The 17,959-nt window shown below is 40.3% G+C and overlaps 1 protein-coding gene across 1 annotated transcript in view; it reads right to left on the bottom strand.

Moving 5' to 3' along the window:
* Window positions 1-17,959, bottom strand: part of FOXRED1 (FAD dependent oxidoreductase domain containing 1) — an 80,561-nt gene that overhangs the window by 25,823 nt on the left and 36,779 nt on the right. The window contains exons 8-9 of the mRNA XM_053691540.1: window positions 17,427-17,587; window positions 6,969-7,098 (exon numbers count right to left, since the gene is read on the bottom strand). Of these exons, the coding sequence (XP_053547515.1) occupies window positions 6,969-7,098; window positions 17,427-17,587 (291 nt within the window). The remainder of the gene's footprint in view (window positions 1-6,968; window positions 7,099-17,426; window positions 17,588-17,959) is intronic.

Here is a 17,959-nt window from a genome sequence, read left to right as displayed (position 1 = left end):
TACTAGATCCGGTCCCGGATCGGGGGCTACTCCTTCATGCTTTTTTTGTTAGCAGCAGCAGGCTTCTTGGCCTGCTTACCCTAGTTCCAGCCACCGGTTTCCAGGCTGGTTTGGTTTGAGAGGCATTACCCTCTTGTTTAGAGGATGCAGAGTTAGAGGCCGGTCCGTTCCTGAAATTGCGAAAGGAACGAAAATTAGACTTATTCTTGGCTTTGAAAGGCCTATCTTGTGGGAGGGCATGGCCCTTTCCCCCAGTGATGTCTGAAATAATCTCTTTCAATTCTGGCCCAAAGAGAGTCTTACCCTTGAAGGGGATATTAAGCAATTTTGTCTTGGAAGATACATCCGCTGACCAAGACTTTAGCCAAAGCGCTCTGCGCGCCACAATTGCAAACCCTGAATTTTTCGCCGCTAATCTAGCTAGTTGCAAAGTGGCATCTAAAATAAAAGAATTAGCCAACTTGAGTGCGTGAACTCTGTCCATAACCTCCTCATACGGAGTCTCTCTACTGAGCGACTTTTCTAGTTCCTCGAACCAGAACCACGCTGCTGTAGTGACAGGAACAATGCACGAAATGGGTTGCAGGAGGTAACCTTGCTGTACAAAAATCTTTTTAAGCAAACCCTCCAATTTTTTATCCATAGGATCTTTGAAAGCACAATTATCCTCGATAGGAATAGTAGTGCGCTTGTTTAAAGTAGAAACTGCCCCCTCGACCTTAGGGACTGTCTGCCATAAGTCCTTTCTGGGGTCGACCATAGGAAATAATTTCTTAAATATAGGAGGGGGGACAAAAAGGTATGCCGGGCTTCTCCCACTCCTTATTCACTATATCCGCCACCCGCTTGGGTATAGGAAAAGCGTCAGGGTGCACCGGAACCTCTAGGAACTTGTCCATCTTGCATAATTTTTCTGGAATGACCAGGTTGTCACAATCATCCAGAGTAGATAACACCTCCTTAAGCAGTGCGCGGAGATGCTCTAATTTAAATTTAAATGTCACAACATCAGGTTCTGCTTGTTGAGAAATTTTACCTGAATCTGAAATTTCCCCATCCGACAAAACCTCCCTCATGACCCCTTCAGATTGGTGTGAGGGTATGACAGAGCAATTATCATCAGCGCCCTCCTGCTCTACAGTGTTTAAAACAGAGCAATCACGCTTTCTCTGATATGCAGGCATTTTGGATAAAATATTTGCTATGGAGTTATCCATTACTGCCGTTAATTGTTGCATAGTAATAAGCATTGGCGCGCTAGAGGTACTAGGGGCCTCCTGCGTGGGCAAAACTGGCGTAGACACAGAAGGAGATGATGTAGAACTATGTCTACTTCCTTCATCTGATGAATCATCTTGGGCAACTTTACTATCTGTGGCAATACTGTCCTTACTTTGTTTGGACGCTATGGCACAATTATCACACAATTTTGAAGGGGGACACACATTGATCTTCAAACATATAGAACATAGCTTATCTGAAGGTGCAGACATGTTAAACAGGCTTAAACTTGTCAAAAAAGTACAAAAACCGTTTTAAAACAAAACCGTTACTGTCTCTTTAAATTTTAAACAGTGCACACTTTATTACTGAATATGTGAAAAAGTATGAAGGAATTGTTCAAAATTTACCAAGTTTTCACCACAGTGTCTTAAAGCATTCAAAGTATTGCACACCAAATTACAGAGCTTTAACCCTTAAAATAAAGAAACCGGAGCCGGTTACAGTTTTAACCCCTCTACAGTCCCAGCTACAGCCTTTGCTGCAACTTTACCAAACCCAGGGGGGAATACGATACCAGATGAAGCCTTCTAGGAACTTTTCCAACTACTTTCAGATCCTCACACATGCATCTGCATGTCTTGCTCTCAAAAGTAACTGCGCATTAATGGCGCGAAAATGAGGCTCAGCCTACAACTGGGAAGGCCCTTCCTGACTGGAAAGGTGTCTAACACAGTGCCTGACGTTAAAAAACATTCCCCAAGCTTATAAGTGTGAATTACAAGCATAAACATGTATAAAATGCCCAAATAAAGCAATCGATTTTGCCCATAAAAATGTCTACCAGTTTTATAGCCCATATTAAGCCCTTTATTCTGTTTGAGACTAAGAAAATGGCTTACCGGTCCCCATGAGGGGAAATTACAGCCTTCCAGCATTACACAGTCTTGTTAGAAATATGTCTAGTCATACCTTAAGCAGAAAAGTCTGCTAACTGTTTCCCCCAACTGAAGTTACTTCATCTCAACAGTCCTATGTGGAAACAGCAAACGATTTTAGTTACTGTCTGCTAAAATCATCTTCCTCTCACAAACAGAACTCTTCATCTTTTTCTGTTTCAGAGTAAATAGTACATACCAGCACTATTTTAAAATAACAAACTCTTGATAGTAGAATTAAAAAACTACAACTAAACACCACATACTCTTAACTATCTCCGTGGAGATGTTGCCTGTGCAACGGCAAAGAGAATGACTGGGGTGGGCGGAGCCTAGGAGGGACTATATAGACAGCTTTGCTGGGACTCTTTGCCATTTCCTGTTGGGGAAGAGATATTCCCACAAGTAAGGATGACGCCGTGGACCGGACACACCAATGTTGGAGAAATAAAGTGCCCAACCTTTTTCTGAGTTGTCTTTCTACCCCCAGAAATAAAGCCAGCACTTACCTCATCTTCTGCCTGACAGCAAGGCAGTTCCCAGGTTTGAGAGGTCCTCTCCCTCACATGGACCTGTGAAATAAACGAAAGTCCTGAGTAATATCCCTCAGCTTTTCAGAGTTAGGGCAACATCAGTATATGGGAGGCGCAGTGAGAATTATGTCTCACAAGTTCCGATTGCTCTAAAGCCACGACTGCTCTACTGAAGAGACTGATATGGACTACGGCTACACCCCAGAACAAAGCAGCACAATCTTGTACTACTTTAAAAATAATAAACTCTTGATTGAAGAATCTTTCTAACACCTAAATTTACCACCTCCTTGCTCTTAACGTATGCAAAGAGAATGACTGGGGTGGGAGGGAAGGGAGGACATATTTAACAGCTCTGCTGTGGTGCTCTTTGCCACCTCCTGTTGAAAAGGAGTGATATTCCCAACAGTAATTAATGATGAACTAAGTAATTAATGATGAAATAAGCTTAATTGTAAAAAAATAATAAATAAATGATGATGTAATATATATGTGGACCTGTATTGTTTCTTTTTTATTTGTTTAGAATTTTGTAAAAGCTTTTAACATTTTAGTTGAACAATGTGTTATTTGGCCGCAAAATAACTTTTTTAAAAAAAGGCATGTACCAGTCATCATCTCATTATGTTCTGGGATCCCAAAATAAAATAAAGATAGGAGTTTTTTAAATTAAAAAAACATATGCAGTGATCACAAAATTCATGAAGCAGTTAATGTACTTAAAAATGTTTTAAATCTAGTGGAATTTACTAAAAGGAATTCATGCATTTAAAGTGATTGTAAACAGATCTGGAATGTTAGTGATATTATAGATAGAGTTTAATTCATCAGTTGTAATAAGGATGCGCTGTAACTTACTTTTTAGTGTAGCGCTGAAAATCAAATTCCCCCGCTCCTGCAGTCCACTTCAAAAAGATCTTTTTTTTCGTGAGCTAACAATTTCAACTGTTCTCCAATTGACACTCTAGCCATATGGCACTCACACATTTTTTTTTTGTAGCTAGAGCACCGATTGGAGAACAGTTCAAATTGATAGTTCACCAAAAAAAAAAAAATTAGTTTTCAAGTGCACAGCTGGAGCGCAGGGTATTTAAACTTACTTTTTAGTGTAGCGCCGAAATTTAAAGCGCAACTTTATTACAACTGATGAATTAAACGCAATCTAAAACAATACTAACATTCCAAATCTGTTTATACAAAGGGGAGCGTTTACCATCACTTAAAACCAGCGTGTTATACACTACATAATACTTACAATTTCAGAAAAATGCTCTATTTATCTTGATATAACTGAAGGTTTATATCCTATAATGGTATCCTGAATAGCATACCTAGGTAGGCCCAGGAGCTGCTGATTGGTGGCTGCCCGTAAATGTCTCATATTATTGGCTCATCCAATGTGTTAACTAGCTCCCAGTAGTGCATTAAAGGGACATGAAACCCAAATGTATTATTTCATGATTCAGATAGAGCATGCAATTTTAAACAACTTTGCAATTTAATTTTATTATCCAATTTGCTTAATTCTCTCGACATCCTTTGTTGAAAGAAAAGCATATCTAGATAGGCTCAGAAGTTGCTGATTCGTGGCTGCACATAGATGCCTCGTGTGATGGCTCACCCATGTGCATTGCTATTTCTTCAACAAAGGATATCTGAATGAAAGAAAAAATGTGGGTTTCATGTCCCTTTCTTTCAGATAGAGCATGCAGTTTTAACCCCTTAATGACCACAGCACTTTTCCATTTTCTGTCCGTTTGGGACCAAGGCTATTTTTACATTTTTGCTGTGTTTGTGTTTAGCTGTAATTTTCCTCTTACTCATTTACTGTACCCACACATATTATATACAGTTTTTCTCGCCATTAAATAGACTTTCTAAAGATACCATTATTTTCATCATATCTTATAATTTACTATAAAAAAATTATAAAATATGAGGAAAAAATGAAAAAAAAAAAACACACCTTTTCTAACTTTGACCCCCAAAATCTGTTACACATCTACAACCACCAAAAAACACCCATGCTAAATAGTTTCTAAATTTTGTCCTGAGTTTATAAATACCCAATGTTAACATGTTCTTTGCTTTTTTTGCAAGTTATAGGGCCATAAATACAAGTAGCACTTTGCTATTTCCAAACCACTTTTTTTTTTCAAAATTAGCGCTAGTTACGTTGGGACACTGATATCTTTCAGGAATCCCTGAATATCCATTGACATGTGTATATTTTTTTTTAGAAGACATCCCAAAGTATTGATCTAGGCCCATTTTAGTATATTTCATGCCACCATTTCACCGCCAAATGCGATCAAATAAAAAAAATTGTTCACTTTCTCACAAATTTTTTCACAAACTTTAGGTTTCTCACTGAAATTATTTACAAACAACTTATGCAATTATGAAATAAATGGTTGTAAATGCTTCTCTTGGATCCCCTTTGTTCATAAATAGCAGAGATATATGGCTTTGGCTTTGCTTTTTGGTAATTAGAAGACTGCTAAATGCCACTGCGCATCACACGTGTATTATGCCCAGCAGTGAAGGGGTTAATTAGGGAGCATGTAGGGAGCTTTTAGGGTTAATTTTAGCTTTAGTGTAGTGTAGTAGAGAACCCCAAGTATTGATCTAGGCCCATTTTGGTATATTTCATGCCACCATTTCACCGGCAAATGCGATCAAATAAAAAAAAACTTTTTTTTCACAATTTTAGGTTTCTCACTGAAATTATTTACAAACAGCTTGTGCAATTATGGCACAAATGGTTGTAAATGCTTCTCTGGGATCCCCTTTGTTCATAAATAGCAGACATATATGACTTTGGCATTGCTTTTTGGTAATTAGAAGGCCGCTAAATGCTGCTGCGCATCACACATGTATTATGGCTAGCAGTGAAGGGGTTAATTAGGTAGTTTGCAGGGAGCTTGCAGGGTTAATTTTAGCTTTAGAGTAGAGATCAGCCTCCCACCTGACACATCACACCTCCTGATCCCTCCCAAACAGCTTCCTTCCCTCCCCCACCCCACAATTGTCCCCGCCATCTTAAGTACTGGCAGAAAGTCTGCCAGTACTAAAATAAAAGGGTTTTTTTTTTTGTTTTTTTTTGGGGGGGGGGGGGGCATATTTACATATGCTGCTTTGTAGAATCTCCCCATAGCCCCCAACCTCCCTGATCCCCCCCCCCCTCTGCCTTACTGGGGGCCATCTTGGGTACTGGCAGCTGTCTGCCAGTACCCAGTTTGGAGAAAAAAAATGGTTTTATTTTTTTTTTTTCCACCCGTTTTTTTCTGTAGTGTAGCTTCCCTCCCTCCACAGAGCACCCAACATTCACTGATGACCTTTTTTTCCCTTTTTTTTAAATTTTTACTTACATTGTTTTCTGTAGTGTAGCGGTTCCCTCCCGCTCCCTCCCCGTGCACGCGCCCGCCCCCGCCTCCCCGTGCACGCGTCTGTGCGCATGTCCGGGCATCCCCGCCCACGATCCCGCCCCCCTCCACATCATCTGGGCCATCGATGGCCGCCACCCGCCTCCCACACATAGATATCCGGTGCAGAGAGGGCCACAGAGTGGCCCTCTCTGCATTGGATGACTACTAAGGGTTATTACAGGATGCCTCGATATCGAGGCATCACTGCAATAACCGGAAAGCAGCTGGAAGCGATCAGGATCGCTTCCAGCTGCTTTCCACACCGAGGACGTGCAGGGTACGTCCTTGGTCGTTAAGGGTATTTTTTTTTAGAGGACGTACCCTGCACGTCCTCGGTCGTTAAGGGGTTAAGCAACGTTTTAATTTACTCCTATTATCAATTTTTCTTCATTCTCTTGCTATCTTTATGTGAAAAAGAAAGCATCTAAGACAATGAGCCAGCCAATTTTTGGTTCAGACCCTGGACAGCACTTGTTTATTGGTGAGTGAATTTAACCACCAATCAGCAAGAACAACCCAGGTTGTTTATAAAAAATGGGCCGGCATCTAAACTTACATTCTTGCTTTTCAAATAAAGATACCAAGAGAATAAAGAAAATTTGATAATAGGAGTAAATTAGAAAGTTGCTTAAAATTGCTAAAAAAAATTGGGTTCAGGTCCATTTAATGCTTTTTAAACAAAGAATACCAAGATAATTAAGCAAATTAGATAATAGAAGTAAATTGGAAATCTGTTTAAAATCTAAATAAAAAAAGAAACATTTTGGGTTTCATGTCCCTTTAACTCTCCCTCTCTGTGCTCTAAATCTTTGTATTTATGTCCTGGTATCTTCGCCCTGTGTCCGAACCTCAGAAGGGGACAGTCCACCAATGTAGTTGCCTCCCAGACCGTCTCTTCTAAAGTAGGCCCCTGAGCTGTCAATCAGCAGTGGGCAGTCCAGGCCAGGACCATCAGGACAGTGAAACACATAGATGTACCTAGAGTTGGAGGACATAAAAACATTACTTCAGAACAAAAACACATGTGCTTGACAAGTCTATACTGCACAACAAAACCTCAAATACGCGGTTCAGTAGTTGTTCAAGAGTAAAAAGACAGCAGCACTCCAGAATATTTCAAATCTTTAGAGGTTTATTGTGCATCAAAACACAAAGACAGCAATGCATACAACACTTAATTTCCTTTATTTAAATCTCTGTAGGACACGCCTACTTCCTTCACTTAATCCCCTCATTACCTTTAATACATTATTCCTATTCATAAATACAAAAAATACAAACTATAAGATGTTACAAAAACAGAATTTATGTTTACCTGATAAATTTCTTTCTCCAACGGTGTGTCCGGTCCACGGCGTCATCCTTACTTGTGGGATATTCTCTTCCCCAACAGGAAATGGCAAAGAGCCCAGCAAAGCTGGTCACATGATCCCTCCTAGGCTCCGCCTACCCCAGTCATTCGACCGACGTTAAGGAGGAATATTAGCATAGGAGAAACCATATGGTACCGTGGTGACTGTAGTTAAAGAAAATAAATTATCAGACCTGATTAAAAAAACCAGGGCGGGCCGTGGACCGGACACACCGTTGGAGAAAGAAATTTATCAGGTAAACATAAATTCTGTTTTCTCCAACATAGGTGTGTCCGGTCCACGGCGTCATCCTTACTTGTGGGAACCAATACCAAAGCTTTAGGACACGGATGAAGGGAGGGAGCAAATCAGGTCACCTAAATGGAAGGCACCACGGCTTGCAAAACCTTTCTCCCAAAAATAGCCTCAGAAGAAGCAAAAGTATCAAACTTGTAAAATTTGGTAAAAGTGTGCAGTGAAGACCAAGTCGCTGCCCTACATATCTGATCAACAGAAGCCTCGTTCTTGAAGGCCCATGTGGAAGCCACAGCCCTAGTGGAATGAGCTGTGATTCTTTCAGGAGGCTGCCGTCCGGCAGTCTCGTAAGCCAATCTGATGATGCTTTTAATCCAAAAAGAGAGAGAGGTAGAAGTTGCTTTTTGACCTCTCCTTTTACCTGAATAAACAACAAACAAGGAAGATGTTTGTCTAAAATCCTTTGTAGCATCTAAATAGAATTTTAGAGCGCGAACAACATCCAAATTGTGCAACAAACGTTCCTTCTTTGAAACTGGTTTCGGACACAGAGAAGGCACGATAATCTCCTGGTTAATGTTTTTGTTAGAAACAACTTTCGGAAGAAAACCAGGTTTAGTACGTAAAACCACCTTATCTGCATGGAACACCAGATAAGGAGGGGAACACTGCAGAGCAGATAATTCTGAAACTCTTCTAGCAGAAGAAATTGCAACTAAAAACAAAACTTTCCAAGATAATAACTTAATATCAACGGAATGTAAGGGTTCAAACGGAACCCCCTGAAGAACTGAAAGAACTAAATTGAGACTCCAAGGAGGAGTCAAGGGCTTGTAAACAGGCTTAATTCTAACCAAAGCCTGAACAAAGGCTTGAACATCTGGCACAGCTGCCAGCTTTTTGTGAAGTAACACCGACAAGGCAGAAATCTGTCCCTTCAGGGAACTTGCCGATAATCCTTTTTCCAATCCTTCTTGAAGGAAGGATAGAATCCTAGGAATCTTAACCTTGTCCCAAGGGAATCCTTTAGATTCACACCAACAGATATATTTTTTCCAAATTTTGTGGTAAATCTTTCTAGTTACAGGCTTTCTGGCCTGAACAAGAGTATCGATAACAGAATCTGAGAAACCTCGCTTCGATAAAATCAAGCGTTCAATCTCCAGGCAGTCAGCTGGAGTGAAACCAGATTCGGATGTTCGAACGGACCCTGAACAAGAAGGTCTCGTCTCAAAGGTAGCTTCCAAGGTGGAGCCGATGACATATTCACCAGATCTGCATACCAAGTCCTGCGTGGCCACGCAGGAGCTATCAAGATCACCGACGCCCTCTCCTGATTGATCCTGGCTACCAGCCTGGGAATGAGAGGAAACGGCGGAAACACATAAGCTAGTTTGAAGGTCCAAGGTGCTACTAGTGCATCCACTAGAGCCGCCTTGGGATCCCTGGATCTGGACCCGTAACAGGGAACTTTGAAGTTCTGACGAGAGGCCATTAGATCCATGTCTGGAATGCCCCACAGCTGAGTGACTAGGGCAAAGATTTCCGGATGGAGTTCCCACTCCCCCGGATGCAATGTCTGACGACTCAGAAAATCCGCTTCCCAATTTTCCACTCCCGGGATGTGGATAGCAGACAGGTGGCAGGAGTGAGACTCCGCCCATAGAATAATCTTGGTCACTTCCTCCATCGCTAGGGAACTCCTTGTTCCCCCCTGATGGTTGATGTACGCAACAGTCGTCATGTTGTCTGATTGAAACCGTATGAACTTGGTCCTTACTAGCTGAGGCCAAGCCTTGAGAGCATTGAATATCGCTCTCAGTTCCAGAATATTTATCGGTAGAAGAGATTCTTCCCGAGACCAAAGACCCTGAGCTTTCAGGGATCCCCAGACCGCGCCCCAGCCCGTCAGACTGGCGTCGGTCGTGACAATGACCCACTCTGGTCTGCGGAATGTCATCCCTTGTGACAGGTTGTCCAGGGACAGCCACCAACGGAGTGAGTCTCTGGTCCTCTGATTTACTTGTATCTTTGGAGACAAGTCTGTATAGTCCCCATTCCACTGACTGAGCATGCACAGTTGTAATGGTCTTAGATGGATGCGCGCAAAAGGAACTATGTCCATTGCCGCTACCATCAACCCGATCACTTCCATGCACTGAGCTACGGAAGGAAGAGGAACGGAATGAAGAATCCGACAAGAGTCCAGAAGCTTTGTTATTCTGGCCTCTGTTAGAAAAATCCTCATTTCTGAGGAATCTATAATTGTTCCCAAGAAGGGAACCCTTGTTGACGGGGATAGAGAACTCTTTTCCACGTTCACTTTCCAGCCGTGAGATCTGAGAAAGGCCAGGACGATGTCCGTGTGAGCCTTTGCTCGAGGGAGGGACGACGCTTGAATCAGAATGTCGTCCAGGTAGGGTACTACTGCAATGCCCCTTGGTCTTAGCACCGCTAGAAGGGACCCTAGTACCTTTGTGAAAATCCTTGGAGCAGTGGCTAATCCGAAAGGAAGCGCCACGAACTGGTAATGTTTGTCCAGGAATGCAAACCTTAGGAACCGATGATGTTCCTTGTGGATAGGAATATGTAGATACGCATCCTTTAAATCCACCGTGGTCATGAATTGACCTTCCTGGATGGAAGGAAGGATAGATCGAATGGTTTCCATCTTGAACGATGGGACCTTGAGAAATTTGTTTAAGATCTTGAGATCTAGGATTGGTCTGAACGTTCCCTCTTTTTTGGGAACTATGAACAGATTGGAGTAGAACCCCATCCCTTGTTCTCTCAATGGAACAGGATGAATCACTCCCATTTTTAACAGGTCTTCTACACAATGTAAGAACGCCTGTCTTTTTATGTGGTCTGAAGACAACTGAGACCTGTGGAACCTCCCCCTTGGGGGAAGTCCCTTGAATTCCAGAAGATAACCCTGGGAGACTATTTCTAGCGCCCAAGGATCCAGAACATCTCTTGCCCAAGCCTGAGCGAAGAGAGAGAGTCTGCCCCCCACCAGATCCGGTCCCGGATCGGGGGCCAATATTTCATGCTGTCTTGGTAGCAGTGGCAGGTTTCTTGGCCTGCTTTCCCTTGTTCCAGCCTTGCATTGGTCTCCAAGCTGGCTTGGCCTGAGAAGTATTACCCTCTTGCTTAGAGGACGTAGCACCTTGGGCTGGTCCGTTTTTACGAAAGGGACGAAAATTAGGTCTATTTTTTGCCTTGAAAGGCCGATCCTGAGGAAGGGCATGGCCCTTACCCCCAGTGATATCAGAGATAATCTCTTTCAAGTCAGGACCAAACAGCGTTTTCCCCTTGAAAGGAATGTTTAGTAGCTTGTTCTTGGAAGACGCATCAGCCGACCAAGATTTCAACCAAAGCGCTCTGCGCGCCACAATAGCAAACCCAGAATTCTTAGCCGCTAACTTAGCCAATTGCAAAGAGGCGTCTAGAGTGAAAGAATTAGCCAATTTGAGAGCATTGACTCTGTCCATAATCTCCTCATAAGGAGGAGAGTCACTATCGAGCACCTTAATCAGTTCATCAAACCAGAAATATGCGGCTGTAGTGACAGGGACAATGCATGAAATGGGTTGTAGAAGGTAACCCTGCTGAACAAACATCTTTTTAAGCAAACCTTCTAATTTTTTATCCATAGGATCTTTGAAAGCACAACTATCCTCTATGGGAATAGTGGTGCGTTTGTTTAAAGTAGAAACCGCTCCCTCGACCTTGGGGACTGACTGCCATAAGTCCTTTCTGGGGTCGACCATAGGAAACAATTTTTTAAATATGGGGGGAGGGACGAAAGGAATACCGGGCCTTTCCCATTCTTTATTAACAATTTCCGCCACCCGCTTGGGTATAGGAAAAGCTTCTGGGAGCCCCGGCACCTCTAGGAACTTGTCCATTTTACATAGTTTCTCTGGGATGACCAAATTTTCACAATCATCCAGAGTGGATAATACCTCCTTAAGCAAAATGCGGAGATGTTCCAATTTAAATTTAAATGTAATCACATCAGATTCAGCCTGCTGAGAAATGTTCCCTAAATCAGTAATTTCTCCCTCAGACAAAACCTCCCTGGCCCCCTCAGATTGGGTTAGGGGCCCTTCAGAGATATTAATATCAGCGTCGTCATGCTCTTCAGTAACTAAAACAGAGCATCCACGCTTACGCTGACAAGGGTTCATTTTGGCTAAAATGTTTTTGACAGAATTATCCATTACAGCCGTTAATTGTTGCATAGTAAGGAGTATTGGCGCGCTAGATGTACTAGGGGCCTCCTGAGTGGGCAAGACTCGTGTAGACGAAGGAGGGAATGATGCAGTACCATGCTTACTCCCCTCACTTGAGGAATCATCTTGGGCATCATTGTCATTATCACATAAATCACATTTATTTAAATGAATAGGAATTCTGGCTTCCCCACATTCAGAACACAGTCTATCTGGTAGTTCAGACATGTTAAACAGGCATAAACTTGATAAGAAAGTACAAAAAAACGTTTTGAAATAAAACCGTTACTGTCACTTTAAATTTTAAACTGAACACACTTTATTACTGCAATTGCGAAAAAACATGAAGGAATTGTTCAAAATTCACCAAACTTTCACCACAGTGTCTTAAAGCCTTGAAAATATTGCACACCAATTTTGGAAGCTTTAACCCTTAAAATAACGGAACCGGAGCCGTTTTAAGCTTTAACCCCTTTACAGTCCCTGGTATCTGCTTTGCTGAGACCCAACCAAACCCAAAGGGGAATACGATACCAAATGACGCCTTCAGAAGTCTTTTATAAGTATCAGAGCTCCTCTCACATGCGACTGCATGCCATGCCTCTCAAAAACAAGTGCGCAACACCGGCGCGAAAATGAGACTCTGCCTATGCTTTGGGAAAGCCCCTAAAGAATAAGGTGTCTAAAACAGTGCCTGCCGATATTATTATATCAAAATACCCAGAATAAATGATTCCTCAAGGCTAAATAAGTGTTAATATCAATCGATTTAGCCCAAAAAAGGTCTACAGTCTAAATAAGCCCTTGTGAAGCCCTTATTTACAATCGTAATAAACATGGCTTACCGGATCCCATAGGGAAAATGACAGCTTCCAGCATTACATCGTCTTGTTAGAATGTGTCATACCTCAAGCAGCAAAGGACTGCAAACTGTTCCCCCAACTGAAGTTAATTGCTCTCAACAGTCCTGTGTGGAACAGCCATGGATTTTAGTTACGGTTGCTAAAATCATTTTCCTCATACAAACAGAATTCTTCATCTCTTTTCTGTTTCTGAGTAAATAGTACGTACCAGCACTATTTGAAAATAACAAACTCTTGATTGAATAATGAAAAACTACAGTTAAACACTAAAAAACTCTAAGCCATCTCCGTGGAGATGTTGCCTGTACAACGGCAAAGAGAATGACTGGGGTAGGCGGAGCCTAGGAGGGATCATGTGACCAGCTTTGCTGGGCTCTTTGCCATTTCCTGTTGGGGAAGAGAATATCCCACAAGTAAGGATGACGCCGTGGACCGGACACACCTATGTTGGAGAAATAGAGTAATGCAAGAACTGGAGTATATACATAGATTATAGAAAAACACTGAAAAATCATAATACTTATTCATTCCTCCTGGACTTAAAGCCTCTCTTTGTTTAAGGTACGGCTCACTATCGCCCCCTGTCTGAAATGGAGCCCTATTTTCCATAATCTGAAATCTAACCTGGTTTACATTGTGGCCAGCTTCCACAAAATGATTGGCAATGGGTGATTTCAAATGTTTCCTCCTAATGTAAAATTTTTGTTCAGTCAATCTGTCTCGAACACAGAGGGTGGACTCTCCCACATATATTTGGCCACATGGACATTTAGCAGAAAAATTATACTCTCTGTGTTACAAGTAAAAACCCCTTTTATATTATATTTATTTCCTGTCTGGGGTGTACGAACACAGATCCTTTTATCATACTATTACAATGGGAGTACCCTAAATAAGTATAACAACCAAAACTTTTTTTCTGAAATATATTGCTGAGAGGATTAGGATTTGCCAGTGTTTCTATAATATATGGATATACACCATTTCTACCATTAGTCTATTTTGTAACAGTTTATAGTTTGTATTTTTGTATTGATGAATAGTAATAATGTATTAAAAGGTAATGAGGGAGTAGGGGTGTCCTATATGGATTTAAATAGAGGAATTCAAGTGTTGTATGCATTGCATGATTAAGGGAAATTAGCCCAAAAGTTGCTGTCTGTGTTTGATGGACAAAGATTTGAAATATTCTAGAGTGCTGCTGTCTTTTTATTCTTGGATTGCCTTGGAGTTTTGTGTAGGATCACAGAACAGCTTTGCACCAATTCTTGTACACTACTGGTGCTGGATACCATTACTTTGTGGCCGTTCAGTGATTGTCGCATGCATGATGCAGTTTATTACTGTTTAACGGATATCACTTTTGCTTCTCCAATAAACAAAGACATGGAACAACAAATGTTTATTTAATGATTCAGAAAGAGCATACAATTTTAAACAAATGTCCAAGAGAATGTAATTAGATAATAGCACATTCAAAAAGTTATTTAAAATTGCATGCATTATCTGAATCATAAAAAATCTGACTTAACATTAAACCTTTTTTAAAAGGATATTAAAATTTCTGGACACAAGAAGTGCTGGGTAGTAAAGCTCGGCATTTTCATAATGTGCACCACCTACTTGGACGTTATGTATTGTGCGCTTCGGGTTAGCACACACATATAAAAGAGCAGAAGAGTTACAGAGCAATGCAGCCACTGCAAAAAAAATGTAAAGCTACGGCTCTGTATCATCTCACTAAACCAATGTGTACAATACTGCTGTCTAAAAGCCAACAATGCCGCTAATCTGTGAATGCGCACACAGAGTAAAGGGATAGAAAGGTCAAAATTGAAAGGTGCATGGATATATTTCAATTTTAAATAGAAGCATTTTTGCAAAAATGCATCTAGTAAAAGTTAAAGGGACACTGAACCCAATTTTTTTCTTTCGTGATTGAGATAGCGCATGAAATTTTAAGCAACTTTCTAATTTACTCCTATTATCACATTAGATGCCTGCCCATTTTTGGTCAACCTGGGTTGTCCTTGCCGATTGGTGGATACATTCATCCACCAATAAAAAAGTGCTGTCCAGAGTCTAAACCAAAAAAAAAAAAAAAAAAAAAAGATTAGATGCCTTCTTTTTCAAATAAAGATAGCAAGAGAACAAAGAAAAATTGATAATATGAGTAAATTAGAAAGTTGCTTAAAATTACATGCTCTATCTGAATCATGAAACAAAAAAATGTGGGTTCAGTGTCCCTTTAAAACTGTTTTTCAGTGATATATATACACATATGCTGCAAGGGCCAGTGCACCAGTATTCACTCATCACACCTTCTCAGAGGCCTGATGATAAAAGATTCTCCTTCTTGGAGGATAATTGTAGTGCAGACTTCACAGGGGCTGAACTCACTGAATACTATAAGAAACAGGGTGGAACCCTCCAGCGCTGTGAGATCTCTCACAAGATTCTAGACATTTTCTGCATTTTTGTATGCGAAGGAGAGACAAGCCCAGCACTGCACGATATTAGAGTTTTGTTACATTTTGTGTTTTGTTTTTTTTATATTACTTTACACTTCAGATTGGGTATTTTTCAGTATTATTGCATTTAAGCCTTGCACTTTATATTTTAATACATTTAGATCCAGCAGTTATTTTACAAATTCGGATTATGTTTTGAAAGTCTCTGTGTTACTTTAACAAATTAGGATCATACTTTGTATATTTCTGTGTATCTTTTACAAATTGCATTCCACTTTGTATTCTCTATTGTAAAATAAAACAGTTTCAGAAAGAGGTAGGGACAGGAAATTCTCAGGGTTTGTCTGAAGCTCCCTCACAATTCTTGTGAAATGCTGTAAGCATTTTACACAAGCTGGTCTCACTGAATTATCTTGCCAGCTTTATTCAGGTGAAGTTTGCTCAACATTCACAATACACTTATTTAACTGACACTAAAGTAATATATATTAAACTATAGGAAAAAAACAAGTTCAATTGTAGTGAAAACATTTCCGTTTAATTTGTATTTGATGCAAACTTTATATAAGCCCCAGGTATTCTCCAGTTAACTTCTCTTTCCAATATGAAATTTTGTAACACAGAGAGTCTCATTACTTTCTAAGGAAGGCATCTCATCTCTCTGGGACTTCAAGGTTCCACCCCCTTTTTCATGTAGAATTCAGTGAGTTTAACACCTGTGAAGTCTACACTATAATCTTTGCGTATCAGACCCATAGAAATTAATGAAGCTTTGTGGGGAACTGAAGCTGTCAGTTTTTCAGTTTTATTTTAAATAGAAGCTATAGAAAGTGTAATGTAATTTTTAAAAGAGCCTAATTTGTTAAAGTTTTACAGAAACTGTTAAAGTATAATCAGAATTTGTAAAATCACAATCATTATTATTATTATTATGGGTTATTTGTAGAGCGCCAACAGATTCCGCAGCACTATTAACAAAATAAAATCCTAAATATACAAAATAGAAAGTGCAAAATTTAAAATTTAAATGTAATAAAATATCTGAACTGTAATAAAATATTAAAATACAAAGCACAAAGTGTAAATGCAGCAGGACTCTGCCATGCAGTTCTATATTGCACTGGCCCTGTCTCTCTTCACATACAGAAATGTAGAAGTAGAGCGAAATCTGCCATTTTAGAATTCCACTAGGGATCTTACAGTGCTGAAGGATAATTTTTTATAATCTCATCTGAGTGGAGAGCTTTAATATCATCAGGCCCAGAGAGTCAGCAGTGGCTTGTGTGACACAAATTAAAACCAAACTGCTTATTTTTGCAGTTGCCAAATATACAAACTTTGATACATCATTACTAGGCACATATAACAATATTTTTTTTAAACTGTGAATGTGGATTTATAAATTAGATTTTAGGTGTGCGACTGGAGACTGTATGAAGAGGACCTCTGTGTTGAAGCTCGCAAGATGAGGACCACTGCCGCCTGGATAAAAAAAAAGATGGAGCGACGCCCTCATCATCATCGGCGAGTACCTTTATGGAGTTTGTGTTAGGTTGTTTTTTTTTTAAATAGATTTTGGGCAGCAAAAGAGCTGAATGCCTATCCAAATGCCCTTTTAAGTGCAATTGGTAATTTTTTTTTTTTAATAGTTTGTGAAGTGGGGTGATGTCGGTTTAAGGGTTAATAATTACGTTTAGAGTTTGAAATGTGGGGGGGGGGTGGAGGTTTAGGGGTTAATAGTTCTATTTAGTATTTACGATGTGGAGGGATGGCGGTTAGGAGGATGGCATTTTAGGGGTTAATAGTTTATTTATGAGTGTAACTGTGTGCTGTGGTTTGTGCAACTTTTTTGTTTCGGAAAACCGTTAACCACTGCTCTGAGATTGCGGTAAGGATTTTCAACTTGTAATATCAGCACATTGAAAATTACTTGTGAAAAGGTGATTACACTAGCGCAAAACCATTTGCGCATCACTTGTAATCTAGCCCAAAGGCTTTTACTGTAAATAAACATGGTATGGGAATTTGATTTTCAGATTATTGTGCCTCTAAACAAGTAAATGTTATGTAAATAAAGCTGTTTTTTTCTGTACAACATCCACTTGTATATCACAGTAAAAGCAGTACCTCTTCCTGGGCTCTATGGGAAGTTTCACTCCTTCAAGAGAATCTGGATGCCCTATGCCGATTTTGGCCATCTCAGCTACTTTACCAGACCAAGCACCAGCAGCATTAATCACCAGCGCACACTCCACGTACTGCGTCTCCAGACTTTTTGGCACTTGTACCTAGAATTAGATAGGCTGGGTCAGTGATTTCGAACATGCAAAAACATTCTATTTAACTAGTGACCCTGTCGGCCTGCAATCACCACTTGAGATGTTGAACCACACGGCAAAATTTAACATTGCACAAGAGGTTTCTTGTGCAACCTCACCAAAACTGTCGGGTGATTGATCTCGCCACCTCTGAAAAAGAAGAAGCAGTTCTGCTACTAAAAAGGGACATTAAAGACTAAATAAATGCTAGATGGAATAAAGCAAAGAAAAGATAAGTCTGATAATAACATGTAGATTTTTTTTAAAGTTTCATTAGTTGTTTAAACAGTGACAAGTATAAAGTCTTAGTGTCTAGAAAACAGTGGGAGCTGCCATGTTGTA

Source organism: Bombina bombina, chromosome 8 (genome assembly GCF_027579735.1).
Source record: "Bombina bombina isolate aBomBom1 chromosome 8, aBomBom1.pri, whole genome shotgun sequence".
NCBI lineage: Eukaryota > Metazoa > Chordata > Amphibia > Anura > Bombinatoridae > Bombina > Bombina bombina.
This window is presented reverse-complemented; position numbering and strand designations above follow the sequence as displayed.